At 42.9% G+C, this 19410-nt stretch overlaps 1 protein-coding gene across 6 annotated transcripts in view; it reads left to right on the top strand.

Moving 5' to 3' along the window:
- REPS2 (RALBP1 associated Eps domain containing 2) overlaps window positions 1-19410 on the top strand; it is a 207795-nt gene that overhangs the window by 55451 nt on the left and 132934 nt on the right. For 4 of the 6 annotated variants that reach the window (XM_033109675.1, XM_033109684.1, XM_033109656.1 and 1 more), the window contains 2 exons: window positions 1235-1361; window positions 7387-7484. In XM_033109675.1, the coding sequence (XP_032965566.1) occupies window positions 1235-1361; window positions 7387-7484 (225 nt within the window). The remainder of the gene's footprint in view (window positions 1-1234; window positions 1362-7386; window positions 7485-19410) is intronic. The other 2 variants (XM_033109693.1, XM_033109665.1) reach the window with 1 other exon arrangement.

Here is a 19410-nt window from a genome sequence, read left to right as displayed (position 1 = left end):
TTATATTCCACATATCGGTGAAATCATATGGTTCCCTACTTTTACTGTCTGACTTATTTCGCTTAGCATTATAGTCTCAAGATCCATCTATGTTGTCACAAATGGTCCTATTTCATCTTTTCTTACCGCCGAATAGTATTCCATTGTGTATATATACCACACTTTTGCTTCAGGCTGGGTTTATGCTAGGCCCACCCAATAGTGGGTATGAGCTAAAACTTCAAAGCAAATACTCTCGAAGAAGAGTGTTAATCAGTATCTCAGTTTGCATAATTTTTAGACTAGTAGCACCTACATAGTGTCTGTGTTGATAAAACGTACTGTTGATACTTGGGTACTCCAAAGTTACCAGTCTATTAGTAACATTAAAAAAGAAAATAGGAGGAAACCCAGTACCGTGTTTCCCCGAAAATAAGACCTCGCCGGACCATCAGCTCTAATGTGTCTTTTGGAGCAAAAATTAATATAAGACCCGGTCTTATTTTAGTATAAGACTGAGTATAATATAATATATTATTCCGGGTCTTATATTAATTTTTGCTCCAAAAGACACATTAGAGCTGATGGTCCGGCGAGGTCTTATTTTCGGGGAAACAGGGTAGCAGAGTAAGGTTGCTTATCTTGAGTAGGGTCCAGCATCAAGTTCACGTTTGAATTAAGATTCGAATTGTAGTGCATTTAATGCTCCATCCTAGTGTTTTGCAATCTCTCAGTGCAAAAAGAAAAAAAAAAAAAGCTAAAAAAAAGCTGACATTTTACTTGGCATAGTGAACTCCAAGAATATTTAGCATTAAGCATTTTAAATATTTTTAATACCCATATTTGCTGGAAGACTTGATAAGTGTCAATGCGGAAATAGGGGCCTTTATTAATGAATGAAAATTGAGCCTATCCACAAAGAGATCAAAATTGGGGAGTATGAACGTTAGTTCATGTAATCAGTGTCTTTTATTTTCCAAAGGAAAATATGATTGGAATATCACTGAAAATGTTCCAGGCTTGTGTTAGTAATTCAGGCACCTGAGCGCGGGTGACACTTTATTCTCTGGGAGACTTTTGAATCTTCAGACACTGCTTTTTAACCCAGCTGTATTTTTGAGAAAACATTTCCTCCATTTGTTAAATCAGCCGGCTCACCAGCATTAGAGTTGCATTATATGTACTTCATAACTGCAGCTCAGGGCGCCAGGCTCCTCGCGTGATCGCTTCTGAACTCTGCTCTGGTTCTTTGAAGCAGGAAACACAGTCTCCCACGATGTCACCCCTCGCTTCCCCTCCTTCTTCCCCGCCTCATTACCAGAGGGTGCCCTTGAGCCATGGCTACAGCAAACTGCGGAGCAGCACGGAGCAGATGCATCCAGGTAAGAGCCCATCTCGGGGCCAGCTGTCCTAGGTGGGGTTAGAGACTCTTTAATATATCAGGCAGCGATGCCACCAGCTGCTGAATCTCCGGACTTAATTACCTCTGTTTTTGAAACCTAGCTCAGTTTCATTTTATACTCTCAAGGGTTTTTTTTTTAATGAAACATATCTTAGTGATGCCTTGTCCTCCGGTCCTACAAACTAGTTCATCTTTAGACTTGTAAACAATGATTTAGGTCATTTAATCCTTTATATACAGATTTCATTACACAAGAACATGGCATATTAAGAGTCTGTACTGTTTTGGAATTGTTATTCCTTTTCTGCAAATGTACCAAACATATTTATATAGTAACTGCTTTTATGAAACTACTTAAAAATACAACTCTGCAAAAGCAAGGGTTGATTCAGTCTTTAAAGACCGATCACATAAGTGAAAATATTTAGCTCTTGTGTTTAGGAATAAGAATAAGGGAAATGCTCGGGGAAACACGTCAAACATTTCTCAGTGTGCCCAGGTGTGGGCTTGCCCGCTTGCCCACACGTGTGCTGTGCTGGCCACGCTGCAGGGAAACCACGGTAGTTGGTTGTGAGGATGGCTTGCAGCGTTGGCTGCCTGGGCTGCAGTGCTGAAACTCCATAAATTCACCGCAGCATCCTGTCCTCCTGGGGCTCAGGCTCCTAGTTTAAGGTCTGACCAATTAGAGGTATTCTAGAATTGGACATTCGTAGCCCCCCCTTTTTATTTTGTGGGCTGTGGTTGAAAATGACCCAGTTTCTGCAGGGTTTTGCTGCATTGAAAATAGCAGTGACTTCTAGAGGGACACAGATATGCAATGTGTGCTAGGCTGGACTAGAGAGAGGCTGTGATCTTGCAGAGAGAAGCAGGTGTGGCATGATGGAAAAATCTTTGATTGGAATCAGAAGGTGTGGGTTTATGTGACTCGCTATGTGACCTTGGGCAAGCCATTTAACTGCTGTGAAGCATGTGGTAAGGACTAGTGAGAGCATGAGGATCAAATCTGATTGGAAATTAAGTCCTTTGCAGATGCAAGGTAGTATTGTTCATGTGAACATCCCACTGGCGTCTGCAAAGCAGCAGGGCTGAGAAGTCTTCATTTTCCTCTCATAGCCTCTCCTGCACGATTTTCCTGTTTTTACAAGTGGCTTCTTTTTTCATTCCTAATCTTATTCGTCCTTGGAAGTTGGAGTCCTGTGCCTAGCACAGTGCCTGGTTTTTGGTTTTTAATTCACAGGTGAGTCATTTTTTGTTCTACTGCATCAGCCTGTCACCAAGATCTACTCTATCTTTTTTGACATTCCTGAAAAAATCTCGTCTGTATTCATTCTATTTCATGCCCCATTCTCTTCTCATCCCATTCAAACTGGGCTACCGTTCCCCCAGATGCAAGGAAACAGCCCGCTTCTCTCCATCTTTCTTGCCTCTCAGCAGCCTCTGTCAAGGTGGTCCATGCCTTTATTCTTTTTTCAAGTGAGGTAAAATTTACAGATGATAAAACGTACACGTTTCAAATGTTCAGTTTGCATTTTAAGAAATAAATAAATACACCTGTGTAGCCAGCACTTTGATCAAGAACAGAACATTTCCATCACTCACGAGATGTCCCTTTTCAGTCACTCCCTGCTCCCCAATGCAAGCACTGGTCTCGTTGTTGTCACCATAGATTAGTTTTGCTTCTTCTAGAACTTCATGTACATGGAATCCTGTGCAATGGCCGTGCTCTTATGTGTCTGCCGTCTTTCCCTCAGCGTAGTGTGGAGATTCATGCATACGGTTGTGCGGATCAGTAGTTTGTTCCTCTTTACTGCTCAGTAGTGTTCCATCGAAGGAATGTACCACAGTTTCATGATCCATTCTCCTGTTGATGGACATCTGGGTTGTTTCCAGTGTTTGACTGTTATGAACATGATTATTTGTGTGTGAGTTTTTGTGACATATGTTGTCATTTCCCTGGCACTTAGGAGTGGAATTGCTGGACTGAGGGTAGGTGGATGAGAAACCGCCAGCTTTCCAGTGACTGCAGCCTCCCACTGGCAATACATGAGAGTTCATGCTCCAAGTCAGCGTTTGGTACTCTCAGTGGTTTCTTTGTCTTCAGTGTTTTTAATTTTAGCCATTCTATTTAGACATGAAGTAACATCTCCTTGTGGTCACTCTTTCATTGTTGAAACATTGTTTTCTAAGTTTCTGTTACACCATCCTGGTTTTTCTCCTAAATCATGGTCTTTCAGCCGGTGAGCTGCTCTTCCAGAGGGTCTCCTTTGCACAGCATAGCCATGGAGAGGAATCTGAGTGAACAGTCTCCTGTTTCTCAAGGGGTTGAGTTTTCTGGGTCTAGCCATAGATTAGGACCCTGTAGCAAGGTCATTCATAAAGTGTTTACAGGTATTTCCATTTAGACTTCTCCATCTAAGCCAAAGGTAGGGAGAGTTTTTCTCTCTGCGGCTTGGGTCCATCTTGTGATTTTTGCTTTTCATTGATATGATTCACGTCAAAGCTTTTTCATTCCTGTGTTTAGGACATCTATGGATTTCCCCCAAATGATTTTCTTTACTTGTCTGTTTCCTTTTCTGTCACATATCTTTAGGTCAAGACGGAAGAGAAGCCCCCATGTCTTCTTCTCTCTCTTCACATTTCCTGAACTCAGTTTCTCTTCTGACTTCCATGTTTTATATTTTCCCCCATCTGTTTCTTTACCTCTCCTCTGTTGCCTTCACAATGCCATCAAGCAATCTGGGGAACCCAGGATTCACTTTCCTATTTCTGTACTCCATCCGCCCTTTGGTCTACACAGTCATGTGTCTAAAACTTGTTAAACCTGAGCGACTCTAGTATTAAGCATTCTAGAATTATTCTTAATTTATACCTTTTCAGAGAGGAGTTTTGCTTCTGGGATAATTTTCTAGGAATACATTTTTCTGGGGTCATTTCCCTGTCTAAGATTCTGCCATGATTCCTGGCTGGTGGGGCATGTGTGGGAGTATGGTTTAATCAGACCAGTCTGTCATTCAGAACTCCTCTTCAGCTTCTCTCCTGGGTGCCTGCTCATCTCTCCTGCTGGATGTGGTTTAGCTAATGTTCATTGGCGATACCATAACCGTAAGACTTATGTACCAGGCATCGTGCTGAGGTCTTTACGTGCATTATTTTTTTCTTACCACACCCTCAGAGTTGGATACTACTATCCATATTAAAAAATGTTTAAATCACAGTAATACATGCATATAGTTAAATAATATTTAGATGCCTATAATAAAAACCACTGTTCTCCTTCCCATTCAACTTGTTTCTGATCTCCAGAGGCAACTACTTTCATTTCTTTCCTGTTTCTTCTGATATCTGATGTCTTATCTCAAAATCAGTATCTGTTCTGCTTTTTCTTATACATCTTATTCTGATATACGAGGTGTGATCAAACAATACAGTGAATGTTTAAATAAAAAATTTTTTATTAGAGTAAAAGACACATTGCCATGAATCCCCCTCAAAATACTTTCCCTCGCTTGGAACACACTTATCCCACTTGTTCTTGCCACTTTCTGAAGCAGTTCTGGAAGTCCTCTTTCGTGTCTTTACTTCATCCTCCATCATGATAACACTCCGTATCACACATCGCTTCTGGTATGGCAGTTTCTGTCAAATAAAAACATTACAGTGTGTCCTCATCCACCTTATTCACTGGATCTGGTACCATGCGACTTCTGGCTCTTCCCCAAAGTCAAAATGACCATGAAAGGTAAACGTTTTGAATCCATTCAGGACATCGAGGCAGCCACGACAACGCAACTAAAGACACTCACGAAAGAGGACTTCCAGAACTGCTTCAGAAAGTGGCAAGAAAGGTGGAATAAGTGTGTTCAAAGCGAGGGCAAATAATTTGAGGGAGATTAATGGCAGTGTGTCTTATACTGTAATAATTTTTTTTTATTTAACATTCACCGTATTGTCTGATCACACCTCGTATTAATTCTAGGTACCTACTCAGAAGAGCATGGGCTATGATGTCTGTCTCTTGGGCCTACAGGTAGACTTACTTTACATTTGTCATTTCTGTTCATTTGGAGCTGGTGTGACTATGAATATTTCAGTTTTTCTGAGCCTCCGTTTTCCTTTTCTGTAAAATGGAATCATCTCTGCCTCAGAGGTTTGCTCTGTGGATCAAATGATAAATGTAAATATCTGTGCCTAGCACAGCTCCTGGCACATTGTAGGTGCTCACATGTGCCCTAGTGTTTTCTTTTGTGTTTTTCGAATCTGGTACCCGTTTTATTTTTGAAATTCTTAGGTATTCTTGAACGTCACCTTCTGGATATCATTCCCTGGGTTGATTGCAGAGGTAGAGTCTTTATGGTGAAGTTACTTGTGGTCTGTGTTCTAGTTTGAACTGCTGAGTGATGAAATCTTCAGAGTTTGTTTTATATTCCTTCTGTTGGAGAAAGATCATACTTCCAGTTCCTCATTAAACCTCTTGTAAGGGGATCTAAGAATTATTTTTTGCACATCTTCTTGGGTTTTATTTGGGAGGAAGGAAAGTAGAGGCAACAAGTAACACCTACCTTTTCACCTCCTGAGTTCAGATCCAAGTGTAGAATGAGACAGGACTCAGTCTGGTGATGGCCTGAATATCAGCTGTGGTACTGACAGAACTGATCAGAGCACGTGTCTTACATTTGTGACCACATGGGCTTCAGACATTCACTTTTCCAGTCTCAGGCAGGTGTGGCCAACCGCTAGTATCCCAAGCATGGTACAGTTTACTGTGGTTCAAACCTTCCAGCATTAAGAGTTTAATTCGGTGTTTCATCAAAGTGGAATGATCTTAAAAAATCCTTCTCCGATGACGACACCTGCCTACCAGCTGAAACTTATTTTTTAAGATTTGGATTATGTGCTCTCTGTGTATGTTTCTTTTGTAGTTTTTATATTTTTAATCATTCTTAGCAGGGTCTGAAAATCCACTAAATGATTTGCCAGGCAGTGATTTGGATATTTTAATGTGTTTTGATGTGTTACAATCTTGTGCTCTAGTTTCTTGGAGGAAATACGAAAAGCAGATGTGAGCTCAAAAATGGTTGGTTGTTCTTGACGTGCTGTTGTTATACCTTCTTTATTTTCAAAAGATCACACTATGCTAAAGGTGATGCCATAACAGGCTGCTCTGCTCTCTCTACCTAACTTTATAAGGAAGCCACAGAAAGAAAGCTTTTTACTTATTCCCATACTTCCACAAACTTGAACTGTTAACCCCCACAGATCAGAAATAGTTTCATCGTGGGTGATAATTTGTCCTTTCTAGTGGAGTTGAATACTACCTGGTTACGTTTAACTGTTTTTCTACCATCTTGGCAAGGACATTATTAAGTGTTCTGGAAATAAAAGGAATGAAGAAATGCATTCATTTTTGTGGCTTAAAAACTTTTCTTAAAGGTAGCAAAATTATTTTTAGGTTGGTCATTGAATGGTAAATATCAAATATATTCTTTTATATATTTTTCTCTACTTGGTTTTACATTCTTTCCAATAAGGAAAAGAAGACAGTGCCATTTATTTTTCAAAAATAAACGATAATGTTGATTCTTGGTGTTCAAAATGCAGATTCATTTTCTTTGGGTGGTGGGTGATGAATAAGACTTTTAAACAGGAGGGTATATACAGTTTACCTCATATTTAGAATTTGAATACTTATAACGTGGCACTTCTCTAAACACTCATTGTTCTCTATCCCAATTTAGGTTCTCACCATTCCACCCTTACAATTTATTCCAACTGTTAACCCGATAGAAATATTTTCCTGCCTTACCATGAATCTTTAGATTGTTCAGTTAAATTGTACCCAGCGGTACCAAGGTTTCTTTGTGCTAGGTGGCCCTAGGCATGGGAACTCTTAATCCCTTTGCTAATTCTTCCCTGAAGAGCAGGCACTGTATGAGTCTGCGTATGAAGTCATCATTTTGGGGTGGAATCTTTGTGTACCATGCTGACTTGCCCTCCTCTTGTTTCAGCTCCTTATGAAGCTAGACAGCCCCTTGTCCAGCCTGAGGGACCCTCGCTGGGGGGCCAAGGAACCAAGCCCCCTCGGCATCAGGCTTCCCTCATCCGGGTAAGAGATGTTGTGGGGTTATGCCAGTGGGAGATGTTGGGGACATGGCTTTTTGACGGGACCTCTTCTTTTTTTTTCGCAAGAAACATATAAAACTGTCCCCTCGTGCAAATATTGTACTTCTTGTTTTGTTGCTTATATATTTTCCTCAGTCTTTTTTACTGTATGTGTTTCTCAGTGTCTCTCCACCGATCCAAGCTGGTTCATGGCCTTTGGTCTAAGGAGTCCTTCCACTTTCATCTACTTAATCATTAGGTATCTTCTTCAGGAGAGCTTTAGTTTTTCTAAAAAAGCCTACCTTACCACTGTCTTATTCTTTATTACCACTCATCCAGTGCATAGTTAGCTGTTGCCCATTTTTTTTGTACCTCCAATTACATTCAAGCTTTTGGAAAGCAGAGGTAATTCTTCCGTATTCTCCTTCAGTGCCCAGTCCAATGCTGTTCAGAGAACAGTTATTTTACAAGTGGCAGCAACTGCTCTTTCGTATATGTAATAGATACAAAAGAAATATTATGGGAGAAGCACACGTGATATTTCCGTTTTTCCTGGCTACACCCATAGCTTAGAACATTTCAGCCTCCTTTTCTCTAGTGTTTTCCTTTGGATAAAGCGCTCTTATTTTTTTTCTGTGTCTGCAAGTGTTTTCTTGTGGAGATCTCTGAGTCCAGTGCTGGGGAAGTCATATTCCCAAAAAAGGGTGTATGCTTGTGTGTGTGCCTGCATGAGATAAATTATGAAAAAAGTGGGTTTGCTGTTTGACTGTAAAGACAAGAGGAAGTAGGATGGTTTATATAACATTTCAGTTGTCCAACTTGGGAAGAAGGGTCATTTATGCACAGGCAGTTCTACTCAGAAGAGCAGGGTGGTGTCAGATACTCTCATAAAGAAAAGGGCTGGTGTGTGGACCAGAATAGACAAAGGCCAAGGAATAAGGAAGATCGTGGCGTTTGGTGAATACCTGCTGGGCACGGGGACCTGTGTTAGGCATGGTTAGAACTTTATCTGCTAAGGTGGTAGTACTCTGTGTACAAGGAACTTTCTTAAAGACAATACTTTAACCATATGCTGTGTATTTATGTTTAATGATTCCTACAACTGTAAGATCTAGGTACTGTTGTATCTGTTAGTATAGGTGAGTTCACTGTGGCTGAGAGAGGTCAAGTAATGGGTTTAAGGTTTCATGCATGACTCCTAAGTGGCAGAGCCAGAATTTGAACCCAGGCCTGTCCAATGTCCAAAAAACCTGCACTTTAAAATGCTTCGCTATACGTTAGAGCCCCATATTACCAAAGAGGCTAGGTTCTAGAGTTGCTGCATAAGTAAACATTGGGTGTAGTAAAAAATATTGCAGGAAATCCCTTATTGCTATCCCATTGGAGAGACAAGATACCATTCTCTCCTAGGTTCCGTAGAGCTCAGTTTTATCCCCAACCCGGAACAGACAGCTGTTGCTTCAGCTGAGCCCCAGGGGTAGTAGTTGGCTGCATTTAGAGGTCCTGTGCTACAAAAATACCTTTAAACGAGAGAATCATACCTACAGTGGAGTGATGGTTACATTAGGAAAGGTGTCGGGGGGACTGGAGCTTATCTAAAAACTCCCCATGATGTGGCTGTGTATGTTTTTGCAGAGTGTATTCTAGTGCTGTGGAGACCAAATCCTGAAGGCTTTGAACGATGGTCCAGCCAGCAGTAAAGCATGAACTTGGCAATGGTGGGACAAGGCTTGCTGGGCCCTTTCTACCTAGCACACTGGATGGGATGGATGGCCAGGGGTTCTCACTTGGATTGGTATCCTTTGGCTTCTCTTCGAATCTCTAGGTCCATTTTTCTGCTGATAAACATGTTTCTTGGGCACTTCACTCGACTCATGTTTACTAAACACCTATTCCATGCCAGGCAGTGTGTTGAGAATACAAAGATGAGGTATAACAGTCCCATTCACTTCCCTCATGGGGCTTATAGGCTATTGGAGGAGATGGCCATGAATCAAACCATCACAACGTAAATGTGTAATTATGATACATGATGTGAATGAAAATTATACTGTGCTTTGAGGGCGAAACATGGGCAGGGCTTTTGACCTAACCTTTGTAGAAAAGGGGTGTCAAGGAAGGCTTCCAGCAGGGAGTGACATTTGAGTTGAAACGAGACAGAGTCGTAGATGTTAACGAGGTGAAGGGTAGGATTGGAGGAAATGGGTGAAAAGAGGAGGGAATAGCACACACAAAGACATCTTCTATGGGCTTGGCATGTGCTGCACGTCGCCACTTTCAGTGCTCAGGGCTATTGTATGACGTACTTCCTGTTTGTTATCCCATTTTTCAGATGATAAACCTGAGGTTTAAAGACCTTATTTTATTTGGCCTAGGTCACAGGTAGGAAGTGGTGGTAGGGCTGGAGTTCAAACACTGGCCATGATTCCTTCGTCTCTGGCTCATGAACCAGATGGATGGTGCTGTCATCTGTTAAGCTGAGAAGCCCGGGATGAAAACCTGGTTTGGGGAGTATTGGGGAAAGATCATGAGTTCAGTGTTGGATGTTGGGATTTGAGGTTTTGAGATAGCCAAAAGGAGATGTCAGAGATGGTAGGATATATGGGTCTGGAGCTTTGGGGAGAGCCAGGCTGGACCTAAGGATTTGGCAGTGATTGGCCATTAGAAGGACTTATGGTACAGTGCAGAAAAAGACAGACAGGTGCTTGCCCAGGGTCAGCCAAACTCTGTGTGACCTTGGGGCAAGTTCCTTCTCTTTTCTGTAACATGAATGACTTGGAATGGATTTCACAGTCCATTGTAAGAGTCTGCAGCAGTCTGATTCCCTTAATGTTTGTTTGGCATCAGTGGAGGTCCCTCTCCCTCACCCTGGTTTGGAGCATTGCCTTCTGCTTAAGATGAGAGCAAGGGGCCTTTCTTGGGACAGCAGTATGTGGTTTTCATGGCTGATGTGTTTTTCTTTCTTTAGTTCTTAGGTTTCCTTCTTATGCCTGTCAACTTGGTTTGGCTGGACTCCACGTCCCAGAAAGCAAAATGCCAACCTGAATTAGTCATGTAGATGAGAGGATCTGAAGTGAAGGTTCTTGGTGCGAGGGGATTACTATGGATTGGGCATGGTGCAGGCTAGGCCAGGGTAAGGAATTCCGCTCGCATTGCCATGTTAGCGTGCTGATGGCAACTGGCTGTCTTCTAGGCTCCTCTGTGGCCTTGTATTCAAGCCCTTCCTGCCTGATCGGGAGGAGGGGGCTTCTGGGTCCTGGGGGAGGCTGTTAGGGACCCTGAGCGAGCGCTGTTGCAGCTCATGGGCTTGGCATTTTAGAGGTGCTTATGCCAAATTCAGCGTCCAAACATTGGAATGAAGTCTTTTTGGTTAATCTTTTAGGAATTTCAAAATCTTTTTTTCAGGTTTTGGATGTTTCTCCCTTGGCATTTTTGATACTGAGCACATCCTATGTTGGTGGATGGTTGACAGTGGTTTGTAAAGAAATGTCTTCTTTCTTGCTTCATTTGTTACCATGTGTTTACAGGTCATTTCCCCAAGTATCCTACCTATTGAAACTCTGAAGTCATTTGTACGTTTGCTGGTATAGGATTTGGAATTGCCCCTTGTGCTCCCACTGTACCCCACTGCCTCTGTTTTTGCCACAGTTGCCAGAAACTACCTAGTGTTAAGTTCTTGTCTCATTGACTTCTTGGCGGCTTTGACACTCATTCGTCTTTTGGTGCGTGATCCCATCCACTCCTGGTTTTCTTCCTGCTTCTGTGACTGCCTCTTCCTAATCTTTTCTCTCAGTTCTCCTTCCTCCATGTGCCCCTTACATGCTGATGAGCCCCAGATCCAATTCTCACTCTATTGCTCTTGAGCTACATGGAGGCTGATGACCACATAGCTCCATCTGCCAGCCATCTTCACTCGAATGGCCCACTGTCGCTGTAAGCATGTCTTTCTCAAAACCAGCTTTCACTCTTCCATTCATGGCTCCATCCATTCATCAGCACAGGCCAGAGTGCCGGTCACTGTCCTGAATCCTCTCCCGCCCCTCCTACCCATTCAGTTACCAAGTCTGGGGCATTTCACTTTCTAAACACCCCTCTTATCTGTCCATTGCTCCGCGCTTCCTCCGTTCAGGCCATCTTCTGTCACCAGATCAATTACATCAGCTTCTAACTTTCCTCTCACTTCCATTCTTGCCCTCTTCAACTCCATTATCCTCCCTGTAGGCAAAGCGAGCTTCAGAAATTGGGTCCTCCTATTCCCTGGATTGCAACCTGTCATACTTTGCTCACTGCTCTCAGGAAATCATCCACCTTCCTGCCTGGCTCCTGGGCCTGGTGTTTGGCCTCTGCTGTCCTCTTCATCTCACTGCTTCTCTTCCCTCTGTCCTCCTGCCACACAGAGCTTCTGGTCGTTTCCTACACGATCCGTGTTCTCTGGGTGGGAACCTGACTTTTCATCTTGGCTTTGCCTTTGTTTTCTCCTTTGTCTCAGTTCATTGATGCATTTTTCCAATTGTTAACACGAAGTGCAGGGATTTTCTAATATTTCTTGTATATGCGAGCTTTCCAGTTTTCATTCTTAAAAAGTGGTTCGTTGCTCATCTGCTCATTTATCTGAGAAGCTCAGCCAGAGGGAGGGGCTTCTGTTCTTTATTGGTTTCCCATCCCAGAGACATTCTGTGCTGTCTGTTTCTTTCGTATCATTCGAGGAATGCGTTATGCATATGTAAGTAAATATGTGTTCTTATAGCTATCTAATCTATGCAGTATATTTTTACCTGACTCTAGGGATACAGGTTTGGCAAATGCAAGACCCATCCAGCCAGAGCTCACTAGAAAGAATTCTTTTATTTTAAAACACTCACTTTTCAAACCCTAAACATGCATGCAGTGATTTCTTCTTCTCTTTCTGGAGGGATGGACTTAACAGTCTTTTGGGGAAAATTGTCGATACTCACTATTCTTCTCACGTCAAAGACAAAATAATGACAAACAGCATTCAGAGAACTTTAGCACCCTGCCATTCTGCTTAGGAGTTTTGGCTGTGTTTTTGGTGGGCGTTTTCTAATAAACAGGTAGGAGACGGGCTGTTAGACATTGCTAGCCAGCCACCACGTTATTCTAAAAGTCTGTAACTTGAAAAACATTTATTTAACTTAGTTGTCTCCTTTTTCCCTCATTCTCACTCAGTCTCAATTTCTTGCTACGCTTCCCACCACTGCCTCTGGACTTAACTGTAGGTACTTAGGGCCAGAAGCAGATTCTCTTTGTTCTTTGGATCCTTTCGGAATGGTTCTAAATGGCAAAGGATTGTGTAAAGGGTGCTGAGAGAAGTGCATAGCCCAAGGCTCTGTTGCAGTGGTGTTGGCATCAATCCGGAAAGAACTGACAGTCATCACGAGGCAATTGTTCATTCTAAGAGTTTGGATGGGAGTGGGAAGCAGTCTTTCTGGGAAGTTGACATTGCGTGGAGAGAACTTTTTATGACGTGAAAGACAGTTTATGGGCAGACTGCACCAGGGTGCTGGGCGGGTAAGGAGAGGAGAGAGCAGAGATTGTGGCTGAAAGATTGGGGTAGAATTGGGTGAAGTGGCTTCGAATTGAGGAATGGGAGACTTGGTGCTCTGAGTTTGGAGAAGAAAGAAACAGGTAAACAAGTGGGGCATCCTCGATACTGCCTCAACCACTCTGGTTCTCTTACCTAATAATACTCAGCCCAGGGAAATGACCCACAAGGCAGGTTGGGACTGCAGGGCCCAGGAATTCTCACTGAGGCCTCATTTAGCTTGTGAGGGTTTTTTCTTTTTTCTTTTCCTGTGGAACCTCAGGCATTTGGGTCCTTATTTTGGAATCTTTCCCCTCTTCCCTTTCCTGAGAGCTCTGACAGTGCCCCTGTGGGTACTTCATAAGGCCACTTGCACATTTCGGTCTTGCCCTCTTCCCCTACTCCTCCCATTGCAACCAAACCCTCGGGCTGATGAGCCACTGAAGAAACACGTGAATATTCTCCTGAGGGGTGGGAGCTAAAAAGCCACCTGATGGTGGTCTCCCTCCTCACATAGCTACAGCAAAAGCATGCCAAGGCTTTGGTGGCATGCTTCAGATGACACAGCAAATGCCACACTGTTAGTGTTTGGATCCTGGGTTGTGAGCTTTCAAATGCTCTTGTTCTTAAGAGCAATTAAACTTTTAAAAAAGGTATGTCAAAAATTCAAAAGACACAGAAGGGCACGAGGGAAAAGTGTCCCTTCCATCCAATTCCCCATCCCAGAGGCAACTAATAGGACCGATTTCTTTTGTACTGTTCTAGGAATATTGTCTGCACATACTGTGAATATAGGTGCAGTATTCTTCTGTGTAATTATGTAATATGTGCAAAACATATAGTTCCACCTTTTTACACACATGGTAGCATCTGTACATTTAGGCACTGTACATTTTTTGCTTAACAATAAGTTTTAATAACCTTCTATACCGATACATAAAGTACTTCCTCATCTTTTTGAGTTTTTCAAATGCATGGGAGTCATTGTGCATATTCCATAAATCATTTAACCAGCCCCCTGATCAACGTCTAAGAACTTGCAATTACAGCATTGTTTCCACATATGTATAATGTGTAGACATTAAAAATGTGTAGACATTTCTCCCAATTATGCCATTTCTAGGAACTAATGCAATAGTTCCCAGAAATGGCATAATTGGGAGAAATGTCGTATTAGTTCCTAGAAATGGCATAATTGGGAGAAATGTCTACACATTTTTAATTTTTGATGGAGATTTTCAAATTGGAGATTGTTTCAATTTACCCACTTACCAACAGTGTATGAAAATGTTTATTTTCCCGTACCCATGCAAACACAATGTGCTAAAAAATTTATGGATCTTTGCCAATCTGATAGGTGAAAAATTATGTCTTGGTATAGTTTTAATTAGCAGTTCTCTTTATTAGTGAAGTGGAACATCTTAAGTTTATGAGTCATTTGTATTTCCTTTTTTTGTGAATTGCTTCTTCATATCCTATGCTCTTGTTTTTTTTTTTTTTTCTTTTGGGTTATCAGTGTTTCCTTATTGGTTTGTCATTTCTACCAGTCTGAAACCAAAACCTGGTGTGTCTGTCCCTTTGGTCGAGTGAGAGGCTGCAGTGAATGTGGAAAACTGCTCCTTGTGTGGTCAAGAGGAGGCCCTGGAAGGAGGGTAGGGACCCCAGCTTCTTTTCAGTCCTGGAGCACCCCAGGCTGCCTGCAGTGGGGGGTTCTTGTTTAAGCCTTCATGGCAGTAAAGTTGAATTACTTAGTTTATGGGTAGAGATTAAGGCTGGGAAAATCTTCTGTTATGGATGGTAAGTGTCAACACTGTGTGTGTGTCTGTGTGTGTATGTGTGTGTGTGTTGAGCTCTCAGCATTGCTTAGACAATTAAGTTTTCTACCTCTGAGTGAAACGGAGAGAGGGAGAGACGAGAAATGGAGAGGGAGAGGAAGGAGAGGAAGACAGGGAGAGAGAGCATGTATGTGTGTTGGCCTTTGTGTGTAACAGGAAGAACTGGTTTGATTAATTTTTATAGGAATGCACGTACCTTGTTCTTGATGTGACATCTCGTTTTACCAGATTCATTTCCCATCATCAGACCCTTGTTGGAGTTTTACCATCTCCTAAGGGGTAAAAGGTTGCTGTGTCCTCAGCGTGTTCTACTTCCCTGAGTCTATCTGAAGGGTCACGTTACCACAAAAAGGTCCTATTGTCCATGGCGTCAAGCCTCCTTCCTACTTATTTTCTTCACCTACTTATAATTCTTCTTCCGATGTTCTAGTCCTTATTTTTTAAACATTTCATTTCCCTTGATACTGAAATTGACTTTTCTCAGCCTAAAGCTGTCTTAGCTGTCTCTTATTGCATTCTTTAGGTGCTTACCTAGTACGCACACTTCTTAATTGAAGTGATGTTAATTGCTTAGTTTCTTTGCTGGGAGGTACTTCTACATGAAAGGCAAAAATGTTTTGTGTTACAGGATGAGAATAGTAAAAAGATACTGGATCAATGAAAGAAAGGTGACTCTGGGATATAAAAGGGTACCTGGGATAGAAATTGAAGGGTGTTTTGGAGGGGGGGCGAAGACATTGCTTCAGTAAATATTAGGACTGATTGGAATCGGATGCTGCCTTAAGGCCTTGCTTGCAAAGTCCATGCTTTAGAGACAGCAGGGTGGTGGGGGAGGGTCAAAATGGGAGGCTAGTCCACGTTCGAATTCTAGCATCCATGTAGTGGTATTACAGCAGGTCAGTTAGACTACTGATGAAAGCAAATGAGCATTTTATTTGTGGGGTCAGCTTTGCTTTTCCCTACCAGGTATGGGCATTGCATTAAAGGCTTATGGTGTCCAGAACGTTCCTGGTGATAGCTACGGTCCACATCGATTTGGTGGGCAGGAGTGCCTAAATCAGCCCTTCAGAGGTAGCTGAAAACACCCAACTGAATCCCTGGTCTCAGAAAGTACTTTTGAAAGCTGGAAAGGAGAGTGGTGTTTGTTTCCAGCATATTCCCCAGGACCTTTTGGTCTCAGTTTGTTAATATATACCAGGCTGTGAACATGAAAGGCTCTTTTAGAACAGTACCACTTTGTTCCCAGGCCCATCAGCATTGCCCTTGACCTCAGGGGCAGGTAGTGTCCCAGTGCTGTGCCGGCCCCTTACCTCATATGTGTCCTTTCAGTCCTCTTGACAGTCTTGGAAGGGAGACTACTTGCAAGATTACATCCTCTAGTCATCCATTGAGAAATACGAAGTGGCTTATATGGGTCAGTCACCATGGCAGGGGTATGCTGAGGACTGCAAACGTGGTCCCTGCTCTCAGGGAACTTGCAGCCAAGTGGAGGGGGAGATGGATGCAAATCAAATGATCCCACTTCTGCATGTATAATGGAAAACTGGTAATTACCCTAAAGGCAGGGGGTACTTGGTAGCGTATAACAGAGAAATGTGAGCTAGGGCTAGACAGTGAGGGAAGGCTTCCGCAAAGAAGTGAGGGGTGATTAGGGGTAACCAGGCAAAGGAAGGTGGTGCTGGGAGGTCAGGAGAGTCTCACGTAATGGTAAGAGCCTAGACAAGGGCATGCGTTGGTCAGGGTTCTTGATTGTGGATGACAGAATCTCCTCTGGCTAGCTTAAGCATATAGGAATTTATAATAGGGGTGTGGATAGCCCATCACATTTTTGGAAGGGCTCAGTATTCTGACTATTCTGAGCTTGCAAGAACAATTCCCAAAACCACACAGCAGGACCACATGGCTAAGGAAGCCTTGCTTCTGCCACAATCAGAAAGCTACAGAATTGGGCGACTGCTGCCATTGCTTTCAGCTCCAGCTCCACACCATGTGTGACCTGGAGCAGCAGAATGAATGCTTTGTTCCCTGCCTCTTTCATCATGTGACTCAGCTCTGAATCAGTCTTCCGTAGGAGTATTTGTTCAGTGGAACCTAAGCCCCATCTGGAATTCTAGCAGCCAAGGTGTTTGGACAGTGTGGTTTTGACCTGCCAACCTCTGCAGTACCCGGAGTTATGCTCCGAGGGGGCGGAGTGGGTGCTGAGTGAGCCAGTCTACCATGTGGAGATAGCATGGGGAGGAGACAGCTGAAGAACTGAAAGGCCTGTGTGTTAGAGCTCGGAGTGATAGGGCGATGAGGCTGGAGAGGTAGGCAGAGCCCTGTGGGCTGGGGCACTGCCTTTTGGGTGGGGGAACTCATGGCTCAGAAGCTAAGTAACTGGCCCAGGTCTCATGGTGAGTAACTGACCATCCCAGATTTGAACCCAAGTCTGTCTGCCTGTAGAATCTGCACTTTTTTTGTACCTCCGATCTGTAGCCTCCTTCTGTAAAGCATTCCTTGAATTCAGCCCAAGTTCTCGGGGCATCTGTTTCCCATCTGACCTCAGGCTGTCTTGAATGTTAAGGGGAGGACATAGTGCAGAAGAGACAGGCAGCCTTGACCTAATCGGCAAGAATGGGGCTGGGGATAGTAGAGCAGTGGTACTAGAAGTCTGCGGACTCGTCAGTCTCCTCTTACTGCTAAGTTCTCTTTTCTCCGCTAAGCAGAGAGCAAAAGCCTGACAACTGCAAAGGGAAAATGCCCTTCTGGAGCAACAGATCTTGGCTTCTGATGGAAGAATTGGAGACAGTGATTACTCATAAGCATTCCTGATGTTAATCAACAGAGTGTTTGTGCCGTGTACTAAAACAACAGTGAAATGATTGAATACCTGTATTGTATGGCTATCCACGGGATTCTTTCCTGATGTGAAAACATGCCAGATGCTTATGGGCCAAAATTATGTGAGAAATAAGACGATGCGCTGTCTGTATAATTTAATCGTTCACTGGCCAAAATCTACAACTAAACTAGATCATGGGGAGGCCGATGTAAGTATAGCATATTTATATCTCAAGCTCAGATCCTCTGTCTGCAAAACTGCTGCAATGATTTCGGCATTGCAGTGAGGTGGTTCTTAAAAGGAAGCGGTACATTGTTACAGGATGGATGGATGAGAGGGAGAGAATTGTGGCGCTGCTGATGAAGAGTATGTGCTGTTGGACCCCCGTTCACGCTCTGGCTCTCCCGTTTGCTAGCTGTGTGGTCTTGGTAAGCCACTTCCCTAATGCTCAGTTTCCTGTTCTGCCACCTGGGAGTAATGGAACCCACTTCATAGGGTTATTGTGAAGATGAAAACAGGTCACATGTATTAGGTGCTTCCAGTGGCTGGCGCTAAGCAAAGTAATGAGTATGTTTCCTACCATTCTCCTGTGGCTGGAGTGGTGGTTTTCAAATTTTAGTTTATCTTAATAAGCAGCAACTGTGTGTTGCCCGTTAGATGCAGAGAGAGGCCTACAGTTTGGCAATCAACCTTCTAAGCTGTTGAAAGTAGATCCCTAAGTGAGTTTGGCAACATGTGGTTAAAGACAATTTTATGGATTTATTTCCCTGAAGAAACTGATAAGGTTAAAGTGCTCTGTTAGGATTTAATTTGAACGAACTTCTCTACAGACAAAAACTAGGTTCTTTATTGTGATTTCCTGTGAATCTATAATTATTTCAAAATAAAAAGTAAAAATGAAAAAGGATATTTTTTTTTCAAGTGCTCTAACATCATAGGTCAAGGAGAGGGCCCAGCCTGTACACTGTTGAGTGACATTGAAAAGTGCACATAAAGTTCAGCTCTAGGCATTGTAGGAGAGCTCAGGTTAGCCTTTCTGTCTCGACCAGAATTGGCAATTTGTCCAATCGTTTGTTGGTTTACTCATTCAACAAATATTTATTGACCCCAATCTATTTGATAGACACTTTTTCTAGGTGCTAGGGATACAACAGTGATCAGAATAGACAAAATTTCCTGCCCTCTTGGACCTTATATTATAGCGAGAGTGGGGTGGGAGACAGACTTAACAAGATTTATAGAGTGTAACACAGAATGGTTTAATGTGAAAACAAAATTGCTGAGCTCCATCTCCTAGTGTAGCTCTTTTTCTTCACTCCTCACTTAGCAGTTTTCCCCTAACCCTCTTTATTCTGTACATCTTCCCCAGACTCTCCTTCAAACCCATGAAAGGTAAACTCCTATCAAATACAGAAAAACGGCTGTAAAGATGCATCCGTGTGCTGTCCCACAGATGGTCTGCACGGACAGCCAAATTATAATTAGAAAGTTGTTTGGGCTCAGAATCGTCTCCTGTCATTAGGTGGTCAAGTTACAAAGTGAAGATGGCCTCATGCTTCCACCTTCTGTGCAGGAATGACTGGTTGGGACTGGGCAGGTCTGCTTTCCCTTTGGGCCTTGCTTGAAGAATAGATTAGCTAAGGTAACAGCTGCTGTAACAAATATGCCATGTATTTTAATGACTTACCACAACATGTCTAGTTGTCACTCATCTAACAGATCGCAGATCTGG

The sequence above is a fragment of the Rhinolophus ferrumequinum genome, chromosome X (genome assembly GCF_004115265.2).
Source record: "Rhinolophus ferrumequinum isolate MPI-CBG mRhiFer1 chromosome X, mRhiFer1_v1.p, whole genome shotgun sequence".
Classification (NCBI taxonomy): domain Eukaryota; kingdom Metazoa; phylum Chordata; class Mammalia; order Chiroptera; family Rhinolophidae; genus Rhinolophus; species Rhinolophus ferrumequinum.
Note: the sequence above shows the minus strand (reverse complement) of the source record. Positions and strands in the feature narration are given on the sequence as shown.